The sequence below is a fragment of the Balaenoptera ricei genome, chromosome 9, assembly GCF_028023285.1.
Source record: "Balaenoptera ricei isolate mBalRic1 chromosome 9, mBalRic1.hap2, whole genome shotgun sequence".
Classification (NCBI taxonomy): Eukaryota; Metazoa; Chordata; class Mammalia; order Artiodactyla; family Balaenopteridae; genus Balaenoptera; species Balaenoptera ricei.
In genome coordinates, this window is record NC_082647.1 from 15,701,369 (window position 1) to 15,714,301 (window position 12,933).

Sequence of the window (12,933 nt, forward strand, 5' to 3'; positions counted from 1 at the left end):
TTTTCTAAAGCCTAATATTTTTCTTTCTGAAACCCAGAAGACATTGATTTAATAAAATATTAGCTGATAATTTCCAAGTTATTTCAACAGATTTAAACCTATTTTTTTCCCCCCACATAGCTAAGTCAAAGTCACTTACACTACACAAAAGTTAAGTGTGTCTCCATCACCATTTCATCTGAAGACAGTAAACTCCTTTGATTTCCATAGCTGGAGGAACCACCCAGCCCAAAGTCCTGGCACATATAGGAGGGAAAATATCTGTTGCGGAGCTCTCTGAAGTCAGTATTCCTCATGAAATGGGTATTCAGGATGGTCACACCACCTGCCAAAACAATTCCCCCAAAGGGAAAAAGTTCACTTCAAATGCTGCATGGCTGTATGTGTTACTAGCATCCTTTGGTAACTTCACCGACCTTTCCCTCTTTCTCTTACTCATTCCATTTCTGTTTCATGCCCATTCTCCTCCCCTGTTTCCCCTCAAGCCAGCACCTTTTACTGAAGCCCCAGATAGCACCCTGGGTGTAAGTGTGGGGTGGGGGGATTGTGGGGGGGAAGGCTAGTTGTCTCCACATTAACACTTTCTTAGAACAAAAGCACAGGAGGTGAACAATACCTGCCTACTTACACACTTTGTCCCAACTTCTTCCGCCTCCTGCTCTCTTGATATAAACTGCCTCCCATTTCAATAAACCACATAAGCATTTCTCTTCAAAACTCTATTATGAATCAGTGTCAGTCTCTTCTCAGAGTTTTTACTTGCCCCTATCACTAGACCTCTTGAGAGTTGAAAGTTTGAGATTTAGAAAGTTGATGACCAGCAAAGTTAGTTTCCATGATGATGATGACGGTGATGATAATGATGAATCTATCTCTTAAATAAAAATGGTGAAACAGTCTATAAAAGGACTGGAGTGTATGTGTGCCTGTACTGAAGCACACCTAAGATTTAGTTCTCTGCAAGTACTATGAGCTTTAAATTAAAATATAAAACAAAACCAAAGAAGGCTCTCAAATATCAAGGATCAGCCGGATGAAAAGCAGCAGAACCTTGGCCCAGCATCCCTAAATGATACATTTTTTTGATCAATGGGGCCTAATCTTTGTTTCTCCTTTTTGATTTTTCTAGTTATTTCCTGATGCGATGAGTTATTTTCCCAGTGTTGCTAGAATTAGGTATTAAAAATGTCAAATGTCGGGCTTCCCTGGTGGTGCAGTGGTTAAGAATCCGCCTGCCAATGCAGGGGACATGGGTTGGAGCCCTGGTCCGGGAAGATCTCACATGCCATGGAGCAACTAAGCCTGTGTGCCACAACTACTGAGCCTGTGCTCTAGAGCCTGTGAGCCACAATTTCTGAGCCCGCATGCCACAACTACTGAAGCCCGTGCGGCTAGAGCCCGTGCTCCACAACAAGAGAAGCCACTGCAATGAGAAGCCCGCGCACCGCAACGAAGAGTAGCCTCTGCTCACTGCAACTAGAGAAAGCCCGTGTGCAGCAATGAGAACCCAACACAGCCATAAATAAATAAATAAATAAAATGTCAATTGTCAAACCAGATAATGTCACCAACCAACTGTAAAAAAAACCCCAAAAAACAGCACATTGGTGGATTGGCTATCTCTTACTATTTCTTTTTAATTGAATGATATTTATTCAATAGAAATAGTTTATCTTCAAGAGCTGTTAATTAACCTGTTAGTTCTGTGTTTGTGTTTACTTTTATGTTCTTGAGGCTAGGAGGTGCTTCTTGATTTCAAATAGTTTTTCCCCTGGAAAATTCACATTAGAAAGCTGTTTATTAATTCAGAAATTGATTCAGAAATTCAGTGTTAGCATAGTCCATACATTCTGACTCATGAAAAATAGTGGGACCAATAAGATAAGCGCCCAAACTATACGAACCATCTTAACAAGCATTTTCTAAATGCTCACTTAAAGAGAAGGTTGTAAAAAGAAGAATACTATCCAGGTGATTTCAAGAACTAGGAATACTAATGAAGAATGATTAAGAAGAAAAAATGTGGGTATGTATGTATACAAATATTTACGTGTGTATATATACATGAACTATATTCTTTTTTTTAATTTTTAAGGCTCTGTAATATTCAGAGAATAAAGGGTTACTTCAGTTGATAGTTAAATTTGGCAACACTTCGAAGGAATTTTGCTTGTGGGAAGTCAGACAATAGGTGAAGCCAGAAGCTCCAAATCTTACAGGCAAACATTTGTCTAAAACTCAACCTGGTGCTCTTTCTACTACACTCTAATGCTTCTCTCCCAGAAATCGTTCTTGTTGACAGCTTTGCTCTAATTTGTGCCCACTTTGATTTTTTTTATAAATTTATTTATGTATTTATTTTTGCTGTGTTGGGTCTTCGTTTCTGTGCGAGGGCTTTCTCTAGTTGCGGCGAGTGGGGGCCACTCTTCATCGCGGTGCGCGGGCCTCTCACTATCGCGGCCTCTCTTGTTGCGGAGCACAGGCTCCAGATGCGCAGGCTCAGTAGTTGTGGCATACGGGCTTAGTTGCTCCGCGGCATGTGGGATCTTCCCAGACCAGGGCTCGAACCCATGTCCCCTGCATTGGCAGGCAGACTCTCAACCACTGCGCCACCAGGGAAGCCCCCACTTTGATTTCTAAGGAAGAAATAAATATGGTGTTTGCATATCTGTGCTGCTGTTGTATTAACATACGAAAACAGTGATTTAATTCTCCTCAATGTTTTTAGCCTGTGATGCCTTAACCTAACCAATGGGAATGTCATAAATGTCAGAAATATTCTTTTAAACAAAAATGTAGGTTTGTAGGAAGTTCCTAATTCAGAATATGCTGCCCACCGGCCTTTACCCTTGTGCCTTCCACGGACACGGTCCCGGTTCATGAGAGCCTGTTGGTTGACGCTTGACAATCCAACATCACTGCGCAGAACCTGATTAATGATCCCCCAGAACTCACATGAGCATTTCCACGAAGCGGACATTTTTATTCAAGTCTTCAATGCCCTTCATTTCTTCTTCAGTGAGAGAAAAGTCAAAGATCTGAAATAACAGAAACAAAAAACAGACATTTATAATAGTAGAAGATGGGTCAAGCTTGGGATCAGGGAGTGAGGCCAGCGGTGGGAGCACTTCAAAGATTTATGAACATCTCTGCAAATGTCTTAGAGGAGTTGGGCTAGTGCAGGGGGGCCACCCCACCCATGTGGAGGTGGAATTCTTTCTGCCCTTTGTCTTTAAGACAATCCTGCTGGGGACATCTTGCAAGAAATTTCAAATGTTCTGAAACAATATGCATTCAGAACATCTCCTAAAAATCTAAAAGTGAAGAATTCTTATTATTTTGGTATAAGATGCTGAACTTTTGATTCTGGACTATGGCCTTCATGCACTTTTTTTTTTTTTAACAAAAATATTCCCTACTCTCTAAATTTGCTTATGTATTCTTTTTAACTTTTAATTTGCTTTGGTTCATCATCTTAATCCTTTCTCTTGTCATTTTTAATGTCTCTTTATCTACCTTTTAATTCTAGTTACTTTTTCATTGTTTTGTTTTTTTCTTAGCTTGTACAGTTTGTACCTTGGTTTTATAATCGTCCTTTATGAACATTTTAATAGTTTATTTTACCTTATTTATATTTTTAACAGTTGATTTGTTTATAATTTCTCTTGTTTTATCTTTCTATCCCTTAACTTTTAATTTAGTAATTTACATGAATAAATTTTAATTGTAAAAGTAATACATGAATATATGCTTTTTGTAAAGAAATGAAACACTACAGAAGTACATGGACATTTACGGAGTGAAAAAAACAAAAGTGTCTCTTGATACCCACCACCCCAGTCCTATTCCCCTTCCCACAGATTCCTTCCAAACATTCAACACAGCAAGAGCAAAATGCAATAATTGTATCATATTTCTATTATTCTGCAACTTTATCTCATTCACATAATATGTCTTAGTGATCTTTTCTGTCAAAATATATAGACTGACTTTATTTATTTAACCACTATATCCGTAGTATAGATGTAATACGATTTACTTAGTCATTCCCCCGAGGATTGTTTCCAAGTGGTCTTTTCAGAGCATTCTTTCCTTTGATTATTTATTATCCAAGAATTGGAGTTATGAGATTGTAGAAGGAAATTTATTATAACATAAAAACAGTCATGAATGAACCAGTCACTTATAAAAGAAATCCTTACAAGCTTCCTTTTTCTTTAACACCTTCCCGCACCTAGTAGGGCTACTTGTCACATGACCTCACCTCCTTCAGCATGAGAATAGGGATGTAGCCCAGGGGACCAATCAAGGTATCTTGTTCATTAGACACAGTGATTATTATGGGAGTAGCCAATGACCCATAAAGGGACAAGCAGGGATTGACAGAGACAGAAGCCTTTATCTGTGATCATCTTTACTAAATGTGGGTAACAGATTAACCCATATTAATCTGTGTGTACCACCATGTGGAGAAAGGGGGTGGGGAGAACTCAATCCTTTTATAAATCATTTGAATACCTGTGTCCAGTCATGTCTGACCTATCCTTGGACTTTCCAGTTATGAGAGGCAATAAATTATGTCTCTTTTTCTTTGGTAAGTTTGAATTCCATTCCTTCATGTGGTAGCAAAAAAGCTCTGAAGATAATTGTCTAATATCATGGATGTCTTCCCATGTCAGTACTTATATTTTCACTTTATTATTTAAAAATGGATATAAAAGCACACATACTGTGTGAATTCATTTATTTGAAATTCTAGGAAATGCAAACTAGCCTATAGGGATAGAAAGCAAATCAGTGCTTGCTTGGGATTGGGGACCGGGAGGGATAGATTATAAAAGGGCATGAAGAGACTATTGGAGGTGCTAGATATGTTCATTATCTTGATTGTGGTGATGGTTTCATGGGTGTGTACATATGTCAAAACTTTTCCAATTTTATACTTTATGTTCAGTTCATTGCATTTCAATTACACCTCAGTAGAGTTCTGTTAAAAAAGAAAAATGAATAAAAATGCCTATATACTATTTCATTGTACAAATATATCATAATTTGTTTTACAATATCGTATTGAAAATTGTTTCCAGTTTTTTTTAGCTGATAAAGTATGCTGTAATAAACATCTGTATATGTGTGCATGAATATGCAAATACATCTATGGGAAAAGATTGTTGGGTCAATGGACATGTATGTTTGAATTTTGATGGATCTGGAAAAATGACATCCTTCTCCAAATCTTACATCAATTTATGTTTCTAATAGTATTATATGAAACTGCCTGTTTTCCCACACACTGTTAACATTCTGATTATTTTCCTATCTGAGGGGATAAATACTATCTCATTTTTATCTTTAATTATAAGTAAGACAAAAAACAACTTACTTTTGAAATTTAAATTATTAACTGATGGGTAACTGATTAACTTTACATGGTACTTTTCTATGGCTGCATTTACCTAGCAGTTTATTCTTTGGAAGTAGCACAGTAAACTAATCACTCCATTGTCTAGTGGCCTCTTTTCTCACCTATAATTTATAATGCTGATTACAGATTACTTATAGAGGAAACAAAGGGGGTTGGCATTTATGAAGTCTAAATGATCCTCTTCAATAATTTCCAAATTTGTCCCCGACTTTTTCCAGAGCCATTAAGAAGGTGGAAAGTTGACTGTTACGAATTTCAAATTCTATACCTTCTATTCCTGCTGTGCTGGTGGGGAAGGGAGTAGGTAGTGTCCAGAGTCAATAGGTAAGGAAACAGAAGAAATAAAGGAGCTAGGTAGCCTACAAGCAGCAAAGAAATCCCTGAATTACTAGGAATTGTCTCAAATTCAGCTAAAATTAAATCCAGGTATGGGCGGAGTGGGTCGGGGAGCTGGTATAAAATGACATATGAAGGCATTGCAACTTTCTTATTAATCTGAACACAAAATTCTCTAAAAAAAAAAAAAAAATACCCTACTTTTTACATTTCCAGAAGCAGTTCTCTTACTTGAAAGTTTTCTTTGATCCTTTCAGGGTTAAAGCTTTTAGGAATGACAACCACTCCTCGCTGGATGTTGAAACGCAAAACAACTTGAGCTGCTGTCTTATTGTATTTTTTCCCCAGTGAGTTTAGAAGTGCATCCTTTAACAAAGGTGGGGAAGACACATTCACCCTTTAAAAAAAAAAAATCGAAACATGCATCATATTTAGTCCGAGTAATGAGAACCAGTGGTTTACCAATCACCCTCCTCCTCTGACCCCCATTCACCTGGTAACCTATCCAGAACACTTCAGGTCACCTGTAACCAACTTCTCTGAGTGCAGAGTATTCGGAAGACTTGCTCTTAGTATGGGAAGATCAAGACAGGCAGATTCACAGAGCTGCCTCTTCCAGAGGGTAAATAATATTGCTTTGATGGATCTTATAGAGAGAATGGGGTTGGAAGTAGGCATACAGGGGAAGGCAAGAAGACTGAAGTAGAAGAAACAAAGGCACAACTCTTGGAATCATCTTAGAGTAGAAAAATTTCTACTTAAGTCTGTGGAATGTGAAGTGTTGCCACTGAATACAGAAATTTTAAAAATTCAAAAATTTCAGAATATGGCCATAGAGACTCTTTGTCAAATAATAAGGTACTGGTAGGCACTTTCACAGGTAGAGTCTAATCAATTATTACAACACCTCAGTGAGGAAGGTTTTGTTAGCTCTAATTTGCATATGTGGAGAATGACTTGAAGAAATTACTTCCTTAAGATCACACAGCTGAACAGTCATTTCAGTCAAGCAATTTACATTAGCCTCATACTCTACACCAAAGGAAATATACTTCCTGAGGAGACAGACAGCATTACTTACCAGGATGGATTCCTAGAGGTCCCCAAAGGGCTGTATGCAATAATGACAATGTCATGTTGTTGGCAAAATTTCAAGAGTTTTGGCTGGGTGAAATATGGATGGCATTCAACCTATGTGGTTGCATTGGAGAGCAGAGCACAAAATTAAGGGCTTTTGGATGAATGCAATTTTATATAGTTTGTAAAAAGTTCTTCAATAAAATCGATTGCAAAGTATTCTGGATAGCAAGGCAAATCTTAAATATTTTTCCCAACAAGGAAGTTTACATTGTTCATATATGGGTGAGATGAATTAAAACAAGGTTAGTGAGGTCACCAACTGTGGGTTAATCCTAAAATAATTGGGGGACAAATTCAATTTTTACAGCTATCAGTTTAAAACTTTAAGTAAACAGACTCTATTATTTATAGTAAATATTCTAGCAAATACAATTTTCCATAACAAACACAGTCTCAAGGTTCACATTACAGTCTTGGTAAATAGAAGTGACATGTTGCAGAAGCCCTCTGTCCCTCACTATCAAACATCTAAGAATATTTTCACAAGAGATAGAGTATGTATAAAACTAGATTTACAGATGAATTTTGTCTTCTTGGTGGAGAGTTCTTTACACCACCGAGTGTAGGCCTAGTTTAATTTTCTGTATCTTATTGACAGGATTCCTGCACTAAAAATACATGTGTCAACAAAAGTTCTTCTCAAAGTTTCTTCTTAAACACTATGGTAGTTTTTGACCTACATGTTTGTTTTCTTTTTAATTAAAATCAACCAAGTCTTAATTAAAGTATTTTAAGTATATAATTATTATTTTCACTATCTAAAGTATTAAATACTTGACAAGTTACATTTCTAGAAGGCACAAGAAAATGCTACTGATGAAGTGGAAAGGTAAACTGGAGCTCTTAGAGGTAGCTCTTCTTTCCTTTTTCTAATTTGATAAACTCTTTTTTCCCCCTTGTCAGTTTCTCCCATTTCTTCTTTTTCCCCTGCCCCCTCATAATCTTGATCCCTCCTTTTCCCTAAGACACTTTTGTTTTCTCCCCCACTTGGGAACATTTCTTAATTCTAAAAAGTGACACACAGTGTCCATAGTACGGTAGTCCCTAGGTATTTGCGTAGGATTGGTTCCAGGACACACCCCCCCACCCCAGCGAACACCAAAATCCGCAGATGCTCAAGTCCATTTTGTGAAATGGTGTAGTACAGTGGGCCCTCTGTATTTGCGGGTTCTGCATCCATGGATATGGAGGGTGGACTGTATTTCTTTCCCTTACCCTCTCCCACTCCTAGCATCACTCTCCCCCTTTGGTCTCTTTCTCATTTTCCATCTTATTGGTACACTAATCTTTTCAAACACATTTTTTTTTTATCATGTCACGTCATTGCTTAAAGACTAAGTGTGAATTCCTTACTTTCATGCCTGCCTGCTTGCTCCAAACACATTTAATTTTCCCCACAGGGACTCCTTTCTAATCAATTGGAGTGCTGTTATGGTCTCTGGCCTAAATATGTATATGCACATGTGTATACAGTATGTGTATTTACCTATATACATATATATGTGTGTGTATTTGTGTGTGTGTGTGTATATATATATATATAATACAAAATGTATACATAATAAGGCTAATACAATTAAAAAATAAAACAAACAGGTATGTGAATATCCATTCTGTGAACAAATTCAGGAGTTTACAGAAAGTTGCATTGGGCAACATACTAGAAACCCGTACTCAACAAAAAATTTGAGTTAATGTAATATAAACTCAAATATATAATATAATATGTAATATAACAAAGATCTTTGCATAGATAGTTTTTTGATAAAAAACTTGAGGGCATATCGCTAAAGGACCACTCAGTGAAGGAAATTCTCGGGATGGAGGTGAGGGTGGGGGTGGGAGTGGGTAGGCTAACGTGACCCAAGTGCGTATGACCTCAGAGAGTCACATTCCTTTTCTTCAGAGCATCTGTCTCAGTTTCCAATTACATATAACTTTCCTGACTTCATTAATGTCTGATCCACGAGAGCAAGGACTATATCTGTCTTTGGTCACTTTTGCATGCCTAGAACCTAGCACAGTGCCTGGCATAAGGCAGGTGCTTGATGACCATTTGTTGAATGAGTGAAAACAAGAGTTATACAGAGAGGACAAAGCCAGAATCTTAGGAAACATCACTCTTGATGCTGCAGACTGTTGTAGGCTGGGCTTCATATGGGGTACAGCTGGTCATTTCTGGCTGGGACCGGATGCTCAGTTTAAGGTAGAGGGTGGTGATGGTTCCTGATGTTGCAGGGCCTTGATGTCATCCTTATTTCTAAGGAGAAAGGTATCTAAGCACACTTGCCTTCCTTCTTTGCTAGGGACTGCTTAGAGCCCTTTGTGAATGAGCCAGTGGAGCTGCAGTATTTACTTTTCCTTGTTTGCTATGTAAAACTGATGTAAGTTGTCAGCGTCTTGGTGTGTCCGGGGTTTTACAACACCCTTTGGTAATGCTGTAGTTTTAGATATCAAAATCTCACAGGGTGAAGTTAAGAAGCTGGGCAGAATCCATGAAGGAAAATAGCAAAAGTCCTTTCATTAATTAACCCAACCTCTTCTGTCTTTCCATGAAAAACTGCATTGAATTTTCATTTCATTAATGAAGTCACTCAACAAATATTTACTAATTTCTGTGTCAGAACACCTGTGAGTTAGGCATGGTGAATAGGATCAGGAAAAACTGAAGAATGTGGAAAGTTTCCTTACTCCTTCCCTTCTTCTTTCCTTCCCTCCATCCCTCCTTACCTCCCTTCTTTCCTTCGTTCCTAGAGTTAGGTGTTGGAACTTTGTATGAGATTAAATGGCTTGAGATAGGTCCACAGTCCCCTTTGAACTGGGCTGGGAGAGCACAGTATGACACTAGGAAGGCTTTCAGACAGTCTAAGCCAGGGGCGAAGCCTGGAGGGACATTGCTTCCCATGGACATCATAGGGAGTACTAAGGAATCTTGGATTGCTCAGGCTCTGAGAATGAGTATAGAGTGAGGTTATATTCTATGTCAATTTGTTCATGAAGTCAATGAAAAATACAAAAATTTGCAAATTTTACGTTAGATTTAGTCTAATGGGAAAATTAGTTTAGAAATACGTGAATTTTGAATCAGGCAAGGCCTTCAGGTATGTATCCCTTGCACATGAAATGTGTCCACTCTGTCTAATGCCTGAAATATGCTCACCGTATTCCTGGGTTGAAAGCTGCTCATTTTGTATCTCTGGAGTAGAGATGGTCCTACCAGGGCATAGGGTCATGGCTGGTGGCTGGGAGACCTGCACTTTGATCTGTGCCAGCTCTAGAGTTTTGACATATTCTGCTTTCAGACACCACAGGACACATGAATAGGTTCAGGCTATGATCTTCCAACAAGCCTTGCTTCTCTTTCAGGGTATATTTGTGAAGCTGATCGACATTCTTGTGCCAACAGATCAGGGTATTTCCTCCTTGGCATGAGGAAACACACTGTCAAATTTTCACTATTTTTCATTCTCAGGTCGAAAATCACCATCTGTCTCTGTGCATTTGTAAGAAGAAAGCTGCTTGTCACTTCAACATTTTTAGAACAAAATATTGTTCTTAGGGGTGCAGGAAGGAGATGTGAAGGATATGCTGGGTAGGGGATTGATTAAGAATAAAGGGATGGATTGAGATCAATGAGGAAGGCAAAGGTAGTTGCTCTCTGTTCCTGAGAGCATATGATATAGTACTAGCTGAGGTATCAGTTCGGAAGTGGTACTTCTAAATATGGCAACACTTCTATTTAGCTGTGAGCTACTGTCATGATGTAGGTAATTCATTTTTTCTGTTATGAATCCTTTTGAGTTTCTAATAACAATGAATTCAACAAACAAGTCCACCATAATCCAAGTTTGTGAATATTTACCAGTTCCAAGAGCATTTTTTAGTGCAGCTTCTTAATGTTTTATGAAGTAGGGGGAAGAGGATGTCATATCCCCATTTAACAATAGTATTTTGTTGTGATTATAAGAGTCATATATGCTCACTGCAGAAGACTTGAAATACAGAAAAGCATAAAGAAGAAAACAGAATTTACTTGTAAAATTCACAGCCAGAGATAGCCATGGTTAGCATTTTGATATATTTCTTTCCAATATTTGCACTTTTTAAATAATATAATCACCTTCATACTGTGTTACGTTTTGTATACTGGTCTTTCCACTTAATATCGTGGCCATTTCTCTTTTCCTCAAGAGTGATTCAAGAACATTTTTTGTTAAGATTTCACATATTATAAATGTTTTAAAGTTTATGTAAACATTCCCTGAATTTTTCATATTTGTTTCCTTTTTGGTGTTTTTTTTTTTTTTTTTTTTTTTGCCATGATAAATGGTGCTGCAACACACACGTAAAGTGCTGTGACAAACACACATATGGGTGTTCTGATTTTTTTTTCACAAGGATGGATTCCTAGAAATCGAAAACTAAACACTTTTTAAGGCTCTTGCTACTTATTGCAAAATTGCTTTCCAGGAAGGAACCAATTTGCATTTGTCAGCACTCCATCACTTGCTTACATGGAACACTATATTAAAAAATAAAACAGAAACTTTGCTAATTTGATACACAATACAAAATTACACTTAAATTTAAATTTCCATAATTACTAGAGCAGCTAAATATTTTTCATATGTCTACCAGTCTTGCAATCTGTCTTCTGTGAATTTCTGTTCATTTCTTTTGAGCCTTAGTATTTTTCTCATTGATTTTTATTAGGCTTTTAATTCGTAAGGATATGATCCCCTTTTTCTATTATATTTTTAAATATAATCATCTAATTTTGTTTGCTCTTTGTTTCTAATATTTTTAGGGTTTAACATTTTTATACTATTACATGTATTGGTTTTCTTTATAATTTCCCCATGGCTTCCCTTTCTATCCATAGTTCCAGAAAACTAAAATTCTTTTGTAGTATTCACAAATAATTTCTTGTTTCTTCTTTTAACTCCTGATCAAAGGGACACTTTGGAGTATAACATGAGGCAAAGATCTATATTTGTTACTATATAACTATCAATTTTCCCCACACTATTTACTGAAAAATCAATTCCTTTGTCATTAGTTTGTGCTATTTTATTTTACATTAAGTTTTTATTTGAGACTGTTTCTAAGGTATTTCTTATTTTCTATTTATTTGTATGTTGGTTCTTGTGCTAATCTTACATTATTTTAAATACTCTGTGTGTCAATATCTGGTAGGTTTTGTCCCCCTACATTATTATTTTTCTTCAGAAAAAGTTTGGGTTACTTTTTGGATTTGAACTTTCAAATCTTTTTTCTTAAGAGACATAAATTGACTTGCCCACAGTCTAATGATGAGATATACGTAAAGTGACCACAAGACTTCCTGACTCCTAGTCCAGGATTCTTTCTGTTAAGTAACGGATTCTCCCACATTCCCCAATCCCCACACTCCCCCTCACCTCCCTCCCCTTGTCAAGCTGTACCTGGTTGCTGACTGGCTTATGCTTAAGTCCTGGTTTGTTCAGAATGAGCTCCAGCTGCCTACGGTTAAAATTGGATACACCGAGGGATTTCACCAAGCCAGCATCTTTGCAAGCTTCTAAAGCCTATAGGGTAAAAGCCAATGGGTCAAGAAAGAAACCTCAACACAAGCAAGAGTAAACATTTATAAGGGTGACTGTGAATTCTTTAAAAAGTAAAGTCCCTGGGTATATTAATAGGCATTCTGTGAACTAAAGAAAAGTGGAGGAGACAGGCAGGAATTCTGTAATTGAATGATTTGGGGGAAATGTTGTATATCATATCTTCCCCTTGTATTTTCATAATGTATACCAGCATGATAATAATGATCTTATTTCTTAAAATTTGTTGAGGTTTTCTTTATGGTATAGTACCTGAAAATTTTTATGTGTCTGGTATGTGTGGAAAATGTATATTCTCCTATTTTTGGATACAGATCCTTCTTGTTTCTCTCTCACACATACACACGCATTATATAGAAGATTAGGTCTAGCTTTTCCTGGCTTTTCAATAATTTAGAGAAATATATCAGAAATCTCCCACTGTAACAG

The 12,933-nt window shown here is 37.2% G+C and overlaps 1 protein-coding gene across 1 annotated transcript in view; it reads right to left on the minus strand.

Annotated features, from left to right (window-relative positions):
• Positions 1-235: 235 nt before the first annotated feature.
• The window catches only part of AKR1D1 (aldo-keto reductase family 1 member D1), an 85,132-nt gene continuing 72,434 nt past the window's right edge, over positions 236-12,933 (minus strand). The window contains exons 7-11 of the mRNA XM_059932632.1: positions 12,346-12,468; positions 6,843-6,952; positions 5,993-6,158; positions 2,956-3,038; positions 236-325 (exon numbers count right to left, since the gene is read on the minus strand). Of these exons, the coding sequence (XP_059788615.1) occupies positions 283-325; positions 2,956-3,038; positions 5,993-6,158; positions 6,843-6,952; positions 12,346-12,468 (525 nt within the window). The 3' untranslated portion in view covers positions 236-282. The remainder of the gene's footprint in view (positions 326-2,955; positions 3,039-5,992; positions 6,159-6,842; positions 6,953-12,345; positions 12,469-12,933) is intronic.